This window comes from Chrysochloris asiatica, unplaced genomic scaffold (genome assembly GCF_000296735.1).
Source record: "Chrysochloris asiatica unplaced genomic scaffold, ChrAsi1.0 scaffold00132, whole genome shotgun sequence".
In the NCBI taxonomy this organism is placed as follows: Eukaryota; Metazoa; Chordata; class Mammalia; order Afrosoricida; family Chrysochloridae; genus Chrysochloris; species Chrysochloris asiatica.
In genome coordinates this window covers 2,060,192-2,076,590 of record NW_006408650.1, presented here as the reverse complement: position 1 = coordinate 2,076,590, position 16,399 = coordinate 2,060,192, and the positions used below count along the sequence as shown (strand labels likewise).

General features: G+C 49.4%; 1 protein-coding gene across 2 annotated transcripts in view; it reads left to right on the top strand.

Annotated features, from left to right (window-relative positions):
* The window catches only part of RPTOR (regulatory associated protein of MTOR, complex 1), a 383,851-nt gene that overhangs the window by 344,565 nt on the left and 22,887 nt on the right, over positions 1-16,399 (top strand). For both annotated transcript variants that reach the window (XM_006869519.1, XM_006869518.1), the window contains 3 exons: positions 6,752-6,855; positions 7,688-7,871; positions 8,474-8,584. In XM_006869519.1, coding sequence (XP_006869581.1) covers positions 6,752-6,855; positions 7,688-7,871; positions 8,474-8,584 — 399 coding nt within the window. The remainder of the gene's footprint in view (positions 1-6,751; positions 6,856-7,687; positions 7,872-8,473; positions 8,585-16,399) is intronic.

Genomic DNA, 16,399 nt, shown 5'->3' with positions numbered 1-16,399 from the left:
TGTGTTGTCCTTGATCGCCTCCTTTGGAGACGGTGAAGACTTCTGGTAACATAATGGGTTATGAGCTGGGTCAACAGTTCAAATCTACCAGCTGCTCCACGGGAGAAAGATGAAGCTTTCTGTTCCTGTAAAGATGTATAGCCTCAAATACCCCATACAGGTGGCTGTGAGTCAGAACCGACTCCATAGCACACAACCTCCACCTTTGGACACTGTTATTGTTGAGTGTTGTCGAGTTGATTCCGACTCATAGTGACCGTGTATAGGGTTTCCGAGGAACAGCTGATGGACTTGAACTGCCAACCTTGTGACTCAGAGCCCAGTGCTGATCCACAGTACCACACCAGGAGTCCATAGTAATACACTCCTTTATATTGGCCCAGGCACTGACTCCTAGCGACCCTGTATAGGGTTCCGAGGAGTGGTTGGTGGGCTTGAACTGCCAACCTTGTGGTTTACAGTAGTCCCCTGCTGATCCATAGTACCACACCACAAGTCCTGATCCGTTTTATTTGGCCGGCTGCCTTGGGGTGGCTCTTTGCCACCTCACAGATTTTTTCCCCACTGTGAGGAGAAGAACACATGTCAGACACTTGGGGGTTCCTTCAATCAGGACTCTGCCCCCCAGCCCACTGAGACTTTTCTCGACGTCACAGCTGGAACCATAGCTGGTCGACTCTTTGTCAGGGGTCACTGTCCATAGCACCCTTGATTCAGTGTCTGAAGAGATGTTTCCTCTGGGATTCTAGTGGGTTTTGGCAGTTGGGCAGTTGATGTGGCTGCTAATCCCTCATGAGTGAGGCTAGAAATCATTCACTAGAGCAGTGAGATGGTTTTCGGTAACTTTCTGATAAAATTTCAGACACAGCAAAGTTGCAAAGTGAACCTCAAGTGGCATACATGGGATTTTACAACCGTCCTAGCATGCTCTGGGCCCTCCTCAGACCCCAGCCCAGCAGAGGAGCTGGCCCTCACCAGAGCCACATGGCCTGTGGGAAGTGTTCAGTGGGCTCTCGGCCAAGGTCTTCCATTGCTGTTAGATGCCATCACGTCGATTTTTGACTCATCACAGCACCACGTGGAGCCTGGCGGCTAACTGAACAGTCGGCGTTTCAAACCCACCAACCTCAGAAGCCCTATAGGGTCACTGAGAGACCAGCCCAACTCCAGTGGACTTGGCTTGGTTGTTAGCAGTTTCATGTAACAAAGGAGAGCTGCTTCCTGGGCTCTTCTGGGCTGTCGTCTTTATGGGAGCAGATCACCACCTGGGCTGCCTCCTGTGGAGCTGCTGGGCAAATTCGAACTGCCCACCTTTATGCTGAGTGCTTACCTGTCCGCCACCAGGGCTCCGTAGTCTGTTGTTTCCACACCTGGGTCTCCAAGCACGTTCACACACACAGACACATGCAAGCACTCATATAAGCGTACTCGCACACTCACACATACACACAGTCACACGCGTACACACAGACATAAACACGTACATACAAGCACACTCACACATACACACACAGAGAGACAAACACACATGCAAGCACGCTTGTATACGTAGACACACACAGGCAAGCATGCTTGCACACATATGCACACAGACATAAACACATACATGCAAGCACACACAAACATACATGCAAGCACACACACATGCACACACAGAGAGACATAAATGCACATATGCAAGCACGTTCACACACACACACACACACACACCCTCACTCAGGTACACACACAGGCAAGCATGCTCGTACACGTGCACACACACTGGTACCTTGTTTGCCTTATTGGCGCTGGCCCCCCATTGAGCCACACACGCTACAGCGCCTCCCCTTTTGCCAAGTCTGCCTGCCTAGTGTTGGACTCGGTGAAAGCAGTGTTTGTGGGTCTCATGGGGTCACTTCCTGCCCCATCAGCACCATCTCACCATTTGGGCTGCTGCCTCCCGAGCTTGTGGTGATATCGCACATGCTGATGCCACAGAGCCACGCTGCGGGCACAGTTTAATGCTGTGGTAACCAATCTCCTCGTGCCCTTTAGAGAAGCTGTAATAATAATGCAGACATGAGTCCTGGAGAGATGGGACTACACATACGGCCCCAGCACTTCCTTCTACCAGCTCAGAAGCATCCCCAGGGACTCACCCACACTCACCTCTTCCCCCAAAGAGCCACCCAGTAGCTACCCCCTTCCTCACAGTCTGTGTGACCAGCTTCAAAGAGTCAGAACCTTCTAGATTTTCTTTACATATCACTGGTCTAAAGGAGACGCACTGGTTACTGTCACGCCTACCCTAGCACATGGTGCCCCACGTGTGTCAGAGCAGACCATGAATGGGGTCTACAGGAGATGAACCAGTTACCGCCCAGTCACATGGTGCCCCCACATGTGTCAGACCCTGAGTGGGGTCCTGAGAGGCTGACTTTTCAGAAGCAATTGCCAGGCTTGTCTTCCAAGGTGACTCACTCCCCCAAGCTCTGGGTCAGCCACTGAGCCTCCGCGTCGCCATTTTTCCATTGCAGGAGGCAGCCAGTCCGTTCAGCTAAATCAGTGTCTTTGTTGTTTGGCAGGAAGCTAAGAGATAGAGAATGGGGCCAATTCAGAAATAAAACCTAGTAACCATTTTCACTTAAATCACTTTAAAGTTCTCACTGAGCATTAGTGAATCATTTCAGCTGTTAGAAACTTGTGTTCAGACAAAGTACAGCCTGGCCAGTTTCTGTCCTCTACGTAAACCCTCTGAGCTCTCACAGCATTGCCCGATGAGCATCCACACAGCCTCAAGCCACGGGCCCTCCAGGGAGCCTCCCACACTGCTGGAGTGGACACCATGTCCCCAGTTTCATCATCCCCACCCCCACCCCCAGTTAAATTTAGTAACCTGGTTATTTGGTAGTAAGTACTAAGCAGTTTTAAGTTGATTTTTTTCACTAGCTTTACCTGCTAACCGCATCAGCCACTATTCCGAGTCTCAAAAACTATGAGTCAGAATTAGCTCAGTGGCAGTGAGTTTTGAGGGGTGGGGGGAATGTGTATATATCTATCCTTATTAAAAATCATCCTGAATGATTTTAATGTACCCTGATCCAGGTATGTAAAGATTTAGTAACATTTCCACATCTCTCAATTCCGGATTCCACACTGCAGTAAGTTTATAGGCAGCTGCCCCATAGGCCTTGGTCCTTGAGAGAGGGAGTCACATGTGAAGCCCAGCCACCTGAGAAATCACCTTTTTGTGTCTTTTTAACATTGCTCCCTAACTCAGCCCTTGAAACCGGGATGTGCGCTTGTGTATCTGAGTGTGCACGCACGTGTTTCAGAGCTGGGGTTTTAGGCACTGGGAAATCCTCTCTTGCCCGCATTTTCATTTCAACAAGTGTCTTCTGCTCCAGCGACGAGGGGACAAATTTTATGCTCTGGAGATGTGGGCTTACATTAGAACTTCACCCCAGAGCTTCAGCCCTCATCAGAAAGATCCCCCATAGGAGTGTGTCTGCACATGTAGACATGGCTGTGAAAGAGCCCACACATGGAGAGCTGAGGAGTTCATGTCTTTACATTCCCGTTGTCTTCATGGGAAATGTGGCGTGTGGAAGTGATTGACGTACCAGGAACAACACAGCGCAGGTTTCCTGCCACCCGTCCACAGCCTGAGCACAGTTCTGAGCTGCAGACATTCTAGTGTGAGGACACATGTGTTCAGGGTCACTCACTGTGTTGATGTTTCTGAGGAAGCTTGTCAGCACAGCACACCTAGACATAGTGCTGAGACCACACTGAAATCCACCCGCCGGGGCCTGGGCTGGGTCGGAGCTATACTCACCAGAAACATTGGTAAAATGAAAGTAACATGCTTGACTGAAGGTACAGCCATGCGCTTACTCACCAATGGGCAGAGTGACCAGCAAAAACCCAGAAAAGTATGTTCAGAGTGTCATGGGCACCATGACCCATGCCTGTGTCTGCATGCTCATGAAATGGGCCCGTGTCTCCTCCCCTTCCTCAAAGCTTCTGCTTGAATGTAGAGTCGGCTCAACTGCATTGGTTTGCCTTCTTGAACTAGGAGACCTGGGAGACCTTCAGAACTTGGCTAGGGTCCGGTGAGTCTCCGGCCAGAATCCAGCTACCAGGAGGTTCTTTCCAAGCACCCTCTGCATCCCGCTTCAGTGGCCCGGACAGCCTGCAGGTCAACCTGCTATCGGTTCTTCTTAGTCAGATTGCAATGACTGAAGTCCAGCTCGGTGCTGACCAGCTTCTTCCCACTGACCAAGCCCCACGTGTGTCAGAGCAGACCATGCTCCCAGGCTGTTTGCCAAAGCAGGACCACCGCCCTGGGTACCCTTGATCCACCAGCCTCAGTCAGCATCTGCTCACTGTGTTCTCTGTGAACACGGAGCATGTTGTCGCCGGGGGTTGGAGGGGTCCACCCCTGACCTCACCACGTGGCAGCTCCCCACTGCGTCACAGCTCACTAACGGCATCACTGATGGTCATGCTGTTGTCACAGAAGTGTGTCTGTTCCCCATCGGGCACAAGGGCCCAGGCATATGCCACCGGGGAGGCCCTGAAGCAGCACTTTTGAACAAGCTTCTCACGCACCTAAACGTTGGGCATTAAAGTAGCAGGAATAGTTCTCAAATGAGTCCACCTTCCCCAAGGTGGTGCAGCCAAACTCACGTATGCGTGCCTGTGTGCACATATAAGTGCATGTGCACACACGTGTACATATGGCACGAGCAACACACATGCCCTCACAGGTCTTTTCTGTGTCTGCCTTAGACTAAGGGAGGGCATGAGGATTCAGAAGTGGTTGTCAGCCTGGACACAACCGGAGGCTTTGCAGCACCTCACTGGCGCCCTTCCCCCTTTGCTCTCAGCCCCTTGTCAGGCTTCAGGTCCAGTTCCACCAGGAGGACCAGGGGTCAGTGCAGCCCTGGAGCCAGGACGGGCAGCTGGCCAAGCGGAGACCTTGTGCCTGGGAGACAGTGCTGACCGCACCACCCAGCACACACACTGTGGTTGTCAGTTTCTTTCCTCCCCTCACTCCGCCACAGCTACCCACGTCTGCTCCTTGGGCAGCCCTGTCCTCACTCTGGTCCCAGGTCACCCCTTGGAAGGAAGGCTCTGCTCCCATCCTTTCACAACGGTGTATCTGGGACCACATCAGTGTTTATACTAAATGGGGATGTTGGCTAGAGAGCCCCCATCCCTGCAAGCCTGTGGTCACCACACAGCCTGGGGTCATTCTGAAAATCTCCTGATGGGCTTGCCTGCAGTGCCTCAGGGTCCATGGTGCTCGCAGTTGGAGCGCCCTCTGCTGGCTGTAGCTGTGGACCGTGGATTACTGCCCCTCAGTCTCCTCGCCCTGGGAGGAGGGAGGAGCGCTAACCACCTGCTCCCCCCAGTCTTCCTGAGAACTGAGAACCGGAGCTGAGGGCTCCTGAGTCCCATCCAGCCTGGCGGGGATGCACCCTCATGGCGGGCTATGCAGAGTCCTCCTCTCAGCTCCCAAAGTCTCCGTCTCCCTGTCACCTCCCACTGCCTTTCCGGAAACTGGGGAAGGCGCCTGCTAACTTCAGAGCTTCTTAGTTTAAAATTCCCCCTCTCTTTTTAGCTTTTCTCTTTTTAGACTTTGTAAGAACTTATAGGGCACTCAGGTTTTGTATAAAGTGTATGTGTGTGAGTGTGAGGGTTGGTATATTTAAATACCAAAAGGGATACATCTACAAAGAATAGATGACTTTTGCAATTAAAAGTTTTTAGACAACTCTTTTTAAACGTGGGCTGTGGTTCGCCATGTGATGCAGGCTGAGCGCAGTGAGTTTGTTGTGGTCGTTGCCGTGGTATTTTATTTATCTCTGGGTTGTGGGTACACTCTCAGCTGCCACATGACTGACTCGGAGCTTTGAGTGGCATCTTCAGTCGTAGCTTCAGGCTCCTTGAGAACGTGGACCCTTGGGGCTTCTGTTTTGCCTGTTGGTTCACAGGCTCCAAACCTCTCGGGCAGGTTTACCCGAGTCAGCTTGCAGGGAGCATGGGTTGGGTGTAAAGAATCCTCCTGTCCCGCCTTCATTAAAACTGGAGGACTCATGTTGGTGTCCACTCATGCCCATGCCCAGCTAGCCCAGGTACCAGAGTCAGCCTGGGCTCTGCTTTAGGAGCTGCCTGGTTGACCGGATGCCTCAGCGTGTATCACCTCTGGTCCCCTAAAAACTCAAGACAGGGTCCCCTTCTGAGAGCCAGGCCTAGGCCGGGACAGACTCTCTTCCGGGAGAAATGTCTATGGAAGGAAGTGTGCAGAAACTGCCATTTGACAAACATGTCTCCAGATTGCTCCCACGATGGCTAAAGAATTTCACCCTCTCAATGAGAGCTGGAACGTCCCTGAAGATGAGTCTGGAGCAGAGCGCGGGCAGGCAAGGCAGTGGGGGGGAGGCACTGAGTGCCACCTCCGTTTTCAGGGCAGCTGTGTATCTTCCTGTAGGAGAATCCCCTCAGACCCTCTCCCCAGGAGCTGCACCCCTGGGCCATTTCTCTTACCTACACTCTTCGCATTGGTGTGGGAGGAAAACACTGGAATCTTCAGACGGTTTCTCCAATTCCCTCCACACAAGGCATCCTCTGCCACTTCAATACCACCTAGGAGACCCCCCTCAAGTTAGTCTTGTGACCCCAGATGAGGGACCCCACAGGACCTCACGCTTTATCTCATGTCCCTGAGCAGGCGTCTCTGGTTACTGTGCCTTTGTTTTTCCAGGCCACCGTCAACGCCCGGCCCCAGCGCATCCTTGATACCTCGTCCCTCACACAGTCAGCCCCGGCCAGTCCCACCAACAAGGGCGCCCATATCCACCCTGTGGGGTAAGTGCTGCGGTCAGGCTATGTGTAGGAGGGGCTTCCTGCTGATACCCGCTATCACTCGTCAGTCTTCCTCTTCAGCAGCGTGTCTTCCCTTCCCTGCTGTCCCTCTGCTCCTCGCCTCCTCCCCCTGATCTGTGCACATGCACTCACGCTTTCTCTTGTAGACTCACGTGTACACTGATCCTGTCCCACGTCCTCCTCCCTCTGACATGTACACTGACCCTGTACACGTCCTCCGCCCCTGACCTGTGCACGTGTACTCACATGCTCTCATACACTTTCACGTTTACACTGACCCTGGCCCACATCCTCCTCCCCTGACCTGTGAACGCGTACTCACGCTCTCTCTTATGTACTCAATGCACATACTGATCCCTGTCCTATGTCCTCCTCCCGTGACGTGTGCATGTGCGGTCACGCTCTCTCTCATATACTCTGAGCCTCCACCTGTGTAACTCCACCACAGAATCCCTGAATCCTAATGGCGTCTTTCAAGCACACATGAAGTAGCTTCCTTACGCCTCAGGAAGCTGCTGCCCTGTCTGATTTGATTGGAGCAGACAGACAGACGCTCAGTCCCCTCCTGGGGTAGGCGCAGTCAGCTCGTTGGTGGGCCCCTGGCTGCATTAACTGAGGAGCTGCCGGCCAGCGTTAGCACTGGCCACTAACTCAGCCTCAGTGAGTGGTATGTGGAATTATGTTGGCACATCCAGTGACCAGAACATTCTCCCAGGAGATGGGACTGACTGAACGCCCCATCTCTTGGCGGTATCTGGTGGGGGTGGAGCTCCTAGTGGGATCCCAGTGACCACTGTGTCCACTCCCCATGCAGAGGCTCCCCGCCCACCTCCAGCACAAGCAGCTCTAGCCTGACCAATGATGTGGCCAAGCAGCCGGTCAGCCGTGACCTGCCCGCAGCTCGCCCAGGCACCACAGGCACCGTGGGGGCACAGTACACTCCACACTCACACCAGTTCCCACGGACACGGAAAATGTTCGACAAGGGCCCGGACCAGGTATGGATGTGATGCTTCGTGGCGCCTGGTAGTTTTCAAATACCTGTCCCATTCAGCTAAGAGACTGGTACTTAGCCAAGATGCTTTGTGGGGAGGAGAGTGGCGCCCCACACTTGTGGCTACCACTCCCTTTGGGCACCCTGCCTTGAGCCCCCCACCCTGTTTGCATGGCCCCACCCTCGTGGCGGCTGCAGGGTCCCCAGCTTCCCGTCCTCGACCCCGCCCCATACTTGGATGTCCAGAGCAGGTCAAAACCTTGCACCCACAGAAATGTAGCTTTTCTGTAACATTCCGTTCTTTAGCTTCCATTGCAGAAGGGTTAGGGGGGTATTTTCATTCTCCAGGGGCCATGCGCTCCTCTCGGTTGGGACCCAGGTGGAAGGTGGAGGCTGAGCCTGTGAAGAAGGAGAGCAGCGGCCTTGCATGTTCCTTTTGGAAAACATGTTGCCGTGTGTACTGTGGACCCCGTACCCTCCTCAGATGCCATGGAGGGAGAGCCACAGAAATGGCCTCCGGTGGTGCTCGAGCACTGCTCCCAGCTAGCAACGCCTTCTCCTGACCGCGGGTTCACTGGTGTTTCTGCTTCCTCCACGCCCACGCAGACCACGGACGATGCTGATGACGCCGTTGGCCATAAGAGCTTCATCTCAGCTGCCGTGCAGACGGGCTTCTGCGATTGGAGCGCCAGATACTTTGCCCAGCCCGTCATGAAGGTGGGTGGTTCACACCGTGGTCATCCTCAGGGGGACCTGACACTAGACACAAGGACTTCACCCTGTGCTCTCTTCATCCTTGGGTACCATGGGGCTGAAGCCCCTGGGCTCCTCACACATCCTGAGCCATGAGCACCCTCGGCTGTGGGAGGGGGCGTAGGACCCTATGCCACAGCCCCACCCAGCACTGCTCTACCCTCACAGTGAGGCTGGAAAAAGACAGGCCCAATGTGTGCACGTGTGAGGTAGACCAGGGAGACGAGACTTTCACTTACCTTCTGTCAGGCTCACACTAGCCTCATACACACGCACACAGACACACATGCACACTCACACACTCACATGTGTGCTTACACTCACCCCCACGCATTCACAGGCTCTCCATCTCTGGGTGTACAAGGACTGGGGTGATATGTATGTGTGTCTCCTCACTCAAGGTTCCTCTGGCTCTCTGAGCCCCCAGTGTTGAAGGTGCCCTTAGGGGCTGTGACCCCAGACTAGGTGCTTGGGAGCCTGTTCCGGAGGCTTGTGCCGTGGGCCTGCAGGGCGGCTGTGTCAGCGTAGGTTCCTCACACAGCCGCTCCAGGGGGAATCCTTCTGGAAACTCGTTTTTAGACTCTTGTACGTCTAAAGCACATTCTTGGAAACCCTTCTTTCTTCCCCCTCATGTGGCTAATTGGAAAGTGAAAACTACCGCTTATTCCCAGTGCTGAATCAAGCTGCATGTCTGTGTGATTTCCTTGAACAAAACCCAGGCTCTGGATTACAGCTTTTCTCCTGCACCCATTCCCCACAGTGAACATCGATGGGCATCAAGAAAACAAAGTAATCCTTGCCATTACCTGAGGCAAGCAGTAAAGTTCTAATTTCGGGAGCCTGCTGCAGAAAAGCCAGAAGGGGCTTCCCTTCCGCTTTTCAAGTGAGCCCAAGAGTGTGAATGGCCCAAGGTTTTCTAGAAAGCAGTTTGGCTGTCAGTTTCAGAAACCTTCAAGAGGCACCCACTGCGATCCCCTAACTCCTCTGTTCTGACAGTGTCTGAAGGAAGTAATCAGAGCTGAGGGCAGTGGGTGTGCTGTTTATGATGCTGAAGTCTGGGATCAAACTCCTGTCCATCAGAGGGAGGATGATTTGGAACCAGGAAGTATCTCAGGAGATGCGATTAGAGCCTAAACATCTCACTGAGGTCATAGGAAATGCTCACGGCAAGATGTTTGTGGAGGGCGGAAAGCGGGTGTGCTGAAGGGTCCTCACTGTGGGATGTGTGCTCACACACACCTGTGAGCACAGAGCAGAGACTGGGAGGACACAGATCTTAGAACAGAGGTCTGCAGTGGGGGAGCGGAACACTGAGCTTGGCCGTCTCCTTGTGCTGTCTTCCCTGCTTCCTCTGCTAAAGGACACAGTACCTGTATTTCAAATCAGTTCCAACAGCAACGCCAGAGGGCAGAGTCCAACTGCTCCTGAGGATTTCTGAGATTGCAAATCTTTACGGGAGCAGACAGCCTCGCTTTTCTCTGGTGACTGGCTGGTTTGAACCATCAATCTGTTAGTTAGCAGTCTAATGCTTAATTAACCCACTGTGCCACCATGTGTCCTTGGGGAAAACAAACACTAGAAGGGCATGAATCATAGCAGTAGAGGCCTCCAGCGATGTGAGTGGGTGTCGCTGAGTTCTACTTTTCACTTTCCTCTCCTGTCTTTTCTGCATCGCTACTGAACACAAAGTCCCTGGATAGTCAAGGCAGGAAAAAAATCAAGAAACAAACCCCAAGAGACACTGAGTCCCAGGGTCCAGGTCTGCCGTGAGAATGCCTGCATCTCTGACGAGCATGGCTGGTCCTCTTACCTGCTGTGGCCCTAGAGGTGTCCCCTTGAGGTCTCTGAGGAGAGAACTTCATCCAGTACCTAAGACAAGAGAGAACAAACCAACTCCAAGACATGTACGTGGTCCGTCCACCAAAGCTCCCGGCAGGAGGGACGTCCGGGGTCTTAGGGCATCTCTCAGTACAGAGTACACAAGAAGCATCAGGAAAATCTGTGGAAGAAGTGAGTTATTTCCTCTGATCCTGTCACATGTGGGAAGTCACTCTTACTGGATTTCAGTCTGAAAGGACACGCCATGGATCACGTGATTGGAAATGATGAAGGTGGTGGCATTCCTTTTCAGTTCCCACCGTAGAAAACCACCTGATTTTCAGATTCAAAATGGCGCATGCCTATCAGGGTGTTGAGCACAATCGTAGGAAGGTCCAGGGCCTGACCTGACTTGGCTTTTACATAGGAGACCTTTGTAAGCTGGGAGGACGTGGACAAGGGAAACTCACTGTTGTTTAAGAACCATTTTCTTCATACAAGTGGCCTTTTGCTGTTGTCATGAAGTATCTAGCAGCTTGATTGTCCTGGTAGCTCTGGAGGACAAACCCACCAGCCACTCCTCAGAAACCCTATACAGGGTTGCTATGAGTCAGAACTAACTTGACATGATTGTATAATAAGATGCATGAAGAACTTTTGTATTGGGGGGGTAGGTGTAAGGAGTTCTGAGTAAGACTAAAGAGTTAGGGGTAGGAGTGAGGAGTTAGTAGAAATAAGGAGTTAGGGATAGGACTATGCATGGGTGTAGGAGTTCGTGATGTGTTAGGGTTATGATTATGACCATAGTTAATGTTAGGAGCTAGGGTTGGGCTAGTTTTGGGGTTGCAATTAGGTGTATTTTTAATTGTTAGGTTATTCATTATTTGTTGAAACCTCCTTGATCTCTTCATTTGGAAGTTCTGTAACTATATGATCTTTTTGCTTTGTGGGGGCATTTTGTTGTTGGAACGGATAGCTCTGGTTCCCTACTTTCAGTCTTACAGGTTTGTTTTGCTCTGGGTGTTACTATATCCGGCTTGAGTTCTGGGCGATCGATAGCGTCAATGTGTCAGCCTTGGGTTGTACTTCTTTATTACCCTGCTTTATATGTCAAAACTGAAAATAGCTCTGTAGCTAAGATTGTAGCTCAGAAAGAGTAGAAGGATCCCAAACACTAAACTCTTTCGAGGGTAAGTAGAAGAAACCAGGAAGAGGGAGAGGTGGACTGTTTCTGAAAGATTAGCCACAGAAAACCTTATAGAAAAGTGGTGGGCGATGAGCCCCTCAAGGTGGAAGGCACTCAGAACATGGCTGCGGAAGAGCTGCCTCCTCAAAGTAGAGTTGACCGTGATGACGTGAATGGAACAAAGTATTTTAATTTGCTGATGGGGCAAACAATTGCAGACATCCATTAAGAAATGAAAGGTGGAATGTAGTAAGTATGAAACTAGGAAAATTGAAAGTCATCAAAAATGAAATGGAATGGATAAAGATCGATATTCAGGGCATTAAGGACCTGAAATTGACAGATTTCATGTTGAATCGGAAAATCATATGGTTTACTATGGTGGGAATGGAAAGGAATGACCCCACATTTATCATCAAAAAGAGCATTTCAGGGTCTGTCTTGGAGTACAGTGCCGGCTGTGATAGGGTAATGTCCATGTCCGTGGGCCTCAAAGGAAGATGAGAGTCCTGGATACGCACTGGACCATACGGTCAGTTTAACCACAGGGTGGGGGTTGAAATTCACCAATTATGCAGGGTCGGTAGGAAACGACTTGACAACCCTAAACAACTAAAAAGGAAGGTCAGTTAATATCACAATTATTCAAATGTGTGCATCAACCACTAAAGCCATTGATGATGACATGGAAGAATTCTAGGAGTTCCAGAACATGAAGACATAGAACAAAGAGGCGGTCTTTGGAACAGACCAAGGGAACACTGAATGGTTTAAAATCAGGAAAGCTGTGCGTCCAGGTTGTATCCTTTTGCTGTATTTATCCAATCTGTATGCGGGGCAGATAATCTGGGAAGGTAGATTATGTGAAAAAGAATGTGGCATCAGGATTGGAGGAAGACTCATTAACAACCTATATGAGTGGTTACGAATCGGGCTGCGAACCTTAAGGCCCAACAGTTCGAAACTACCAGCGGCTCCGTGGGAGAAAGATGAGGCTTTCTGCTCCCGTAAAGATTTACAGCCTTGGAAACCCTGTACAGGGTCGCTATGGGTCGGAACCGACTCGACGGCACATAACAACAACAACAACAACAACATGCAGCTACAACCTTGCTTGCTGAAAGCCAAGAGGACTTAAAATACTCACTGCTGAAGATCAATGACTACAGCTGTCGGTGTGGATTGTAGCTCAATGTACAGAAAACAAAAATCGTAACAACTGGGCCCATAAATAACAACACGATAAACAAAGAAAACCAATATTGAAGTTTCCAGGTTTCGTGTTGCTTAGATGCAAAATCGACACTCATAAAAGCAAATCAAGATATCAAATGATGTATTGCATTAGGAAAATCTACAAAAGAGTGGGCAGTATTTCTTTGTAGGGTCACTGTGAGTCACCACCAACTCGATGACACCTACAACCACTAACAACTTCTTCAGTCTGAAACTGAGAAAGCATACAGCCAAGATGCAGTGATAGTTACTAGTGATTAGAATGCAAAGTGGGGAACTAAAGAGGAAGGATCATAGTTAGGAGATATGGCCTTGCTATTAGAAGCTGGAGATCACATTTTGCAAGACCAATGACTTAATTCATTGCAAATAACGTTTTCAATAACATAAACACTTCTTTGGAGTCCTGCTGTGGGGCTGTAGGATAAGCACTGCATCACAAGGTCAGTTTGAACCACAAGGTCAGCAGTTCAAACTCACCAGCTGCTCCCTGGACACCCTATACAGGGTTGCTAGGAGTCAGAACTGATTTGCTAACACTTAACAACAGCAACAAATGCCCATGGACCTCACCAGATGGAGTACGTAAGAGTCCGATTGACTGCGTTGGTAGGAGGTCGCGATGGAGACGCTCAGTCAGTATCCTCATTATCATCAATATCATCAGGTAAACCTAGGCTACAAGATGACCGTGAAACAGACCATCAACTGCTCTGAAACAAGCCCATGAGAGCCAAAATATGACTTGAATATAGCCCACCTGAACATACAAACCATCTCCAGAATAGATTTGATACATTAGGCACTAATGGCCCAAAACCAGAAGAGTGTGGATGACATTAAGAACATCATCCAGGAAGAAAGCAAAACATTATCAATTAAAAAGACAGGAAAGAAAGAGAAGACCGAAGTGATGTCAGAAGAGACTCTGAAGCTTGCTCTTGAACATGGAGAAGCTAAAGCTGAAGGGAGCATTTCCAAGGGCAGCTCTAGAAGACGGAGTAAAGTGTCATAGTGAAATATGCGAAACCCTGAAGTTAGAAAACTTAAAGGGAAAACATGCTCAGTATTTTTCAAGCTGAAAGAACTGAAGAAAAAAAATTCAAGCCTCGGGTTGCAATATTAAAGGATTCTGTGAGCAAAATATGGAGTGACACAGGACGCTTCAAAAGAAGATGGAAGGGAAAAAAAGACGATGGAAGGGTACTCAGAGCCACTGTACCAAGAAGAATTGGTAGATGTTCAACCATTTGAAGAGATAGCATACATATGCTAAAGGGATTGAAATCTAAGCTGCACTGAAGTTCAGCATTGGCCGAAAGACAAGACTCCAGAAATTGACGGGGTACAAAGATAAATATTTCAACAAACTTATGGGGTGCTGGAGGTACTCAGTCATCTATGTGAAGAAATTTAGAAGGCAGATACCTACCTGGCCAACCAATTGGAAGAGATCCGTATTTGTGCCCATTCCAGAGTAAATCAGCAGAATGCTCAAATCATTGAGCATTACCATTAATATCACAAACAATTAAATGTTTGCTGATGAGATTTCAAAAGTGGTTGAAGTAGTGCATTGGCAGAGAGCTGCCAGAAACTCAAGCCGATTTCAGAAGAGAAGATGAAACTAGGGATCTCACTGTCTGATGGATCTTGGCTGAAAGCAGAGAATACCAGAAAGGTGTTTACCTAAGTTTTCTTAACTACACAAAGGCTTTTGACTGTGTGGATCATGACACTCTAGGGATAACATTGTAAAGAATTGGGTATTCCAGAAGACTTAATTGTGCTCATGAGGAGCCTGTGTGTAGACAAAGAGGCACTTGTTCAGACAGAATAAGGGGATATTGAGTGGCTTAAAATCAAAAGCCCTTTGGTTGGTTGATGATGCATGGAGGGGACTGTAACCATGGCAGTGAAACCATATACGATAGGATGAATGTAAAACTAATGTTTTCCCATGTAAACTATCACATAATTCACAATCAAACATTAAAAAAAAAAAAAAATCAGTAAAGGTGTGTGCCAGGGTTGTATCCTTCACCATACTTATTCAGTCTGTATGCTGAGCACATAATCTTAGAAGCTGGATTATATGAAGAAGAACAGGGCAGCAGGATTGGAGGAAGACTCATTAACAAGATATGCAGATGACACTACCTTGCTTTCTGCAAGTAAAAAGGACTTAAAATACTGATGAAGATCAAAGCCCACAGCCTTCAGTATGGATAGCACCGCAATGTGAAGACAATGAAAATCCCTATAGCTGGACCAGTAAACAACATCATGATAAATGGAGAAAAGACTGAAACTGTCAGAGACTTCATTTGGCTTGGATCCACTATCGACTCTCCTGGTAGCAGCAGTCATGAAATCACGCTGCATATTGCGTTAGGCAGATCTGCAGTGAAAAGCCTCCCAATAGTATAAAAGAACAAAGATGTCAGCTTGAAGACTAAGGTGCGCCTGACCCAAGCCATGGTGTTTTCAATAACCTCATATGCATGTGAAAGCTGGACAGTGACTAAGGAAGACTGTAGAAGAATCGATGCTTTTGAGTTATGGCGTTGGAGGAGAATATTGGACATACCGTACACACCAGTACAAGCAGATCTGTGTTGGAAGAAGTGCTGCCAGAATGCTCATGAGAAGTGAGGTTGGTGAGACACTTCGTCTCTCATACGTTGGACATATCATCAGGAGGGACCAGTCCCTGAGAAGGACATCATGCTTGGTAATGTGGAGAGTGACTGAAAAAGAGGATGGATTCGCACAACAATGGGCTAAATTCTAAAACATAAGGATTCTGAGGACTGCACGGCACCAGGCAGTGTTTCGTTCTGTTGTGTACAAAGCGCTGTAAGTTGGAAACGCTCAACGTCATCGAAGAGCAACAGCAGTGTGTGTGCCCCGTATTATATTCCTGTGCCCCTGAAACAGGGTTATGCGGCAGCTTTCTTTAGCTTTACCAACTCATGATCAGGTTCCCCAAGGCCAGTAAGGACCACGTTGTACGAATGGCTCATTTTGGTTCAAGAGACCCCCTCCCCTCTTCCTTGTGTAGGTTTACAGAGAAACATCAGAAACGTCGGGTGTGTGCTTAGAAAAAGATTTATTGAGTTTTGTTCTGATTGAAAAAGTAATACAATTTTTTTTCTTTCTCTCCCGTTGGCAAATTTCAAAGATTGATTCTCCCCAGAGGCATCCTTACACGGGTGTGAGGAACTCTGCCTCGCAGACACTGTTGATGTGGATGGAATACTACCTTCATGTAGGGCAATCTGTCAGCAGAAATCAAAATTACAAATGGGCACACCCTGGAGACCAGCAAGCCTGCTCTGAGAAACATTTTCTAGAAAATCCCAACATCTGTGTATACAGCGCTGTCTGTCCACATATGCCCACGGCCGCAGTGCGTCTAATGACAGCATTAGAAACAAACGGCATGACCACTTAATAGTCCGTAATGAGTGAATAACGATGTCTCTCTGCAAATAGAAAACTACTCAGCTTTAAAAGTTCATGTCTTTTATCTCCTT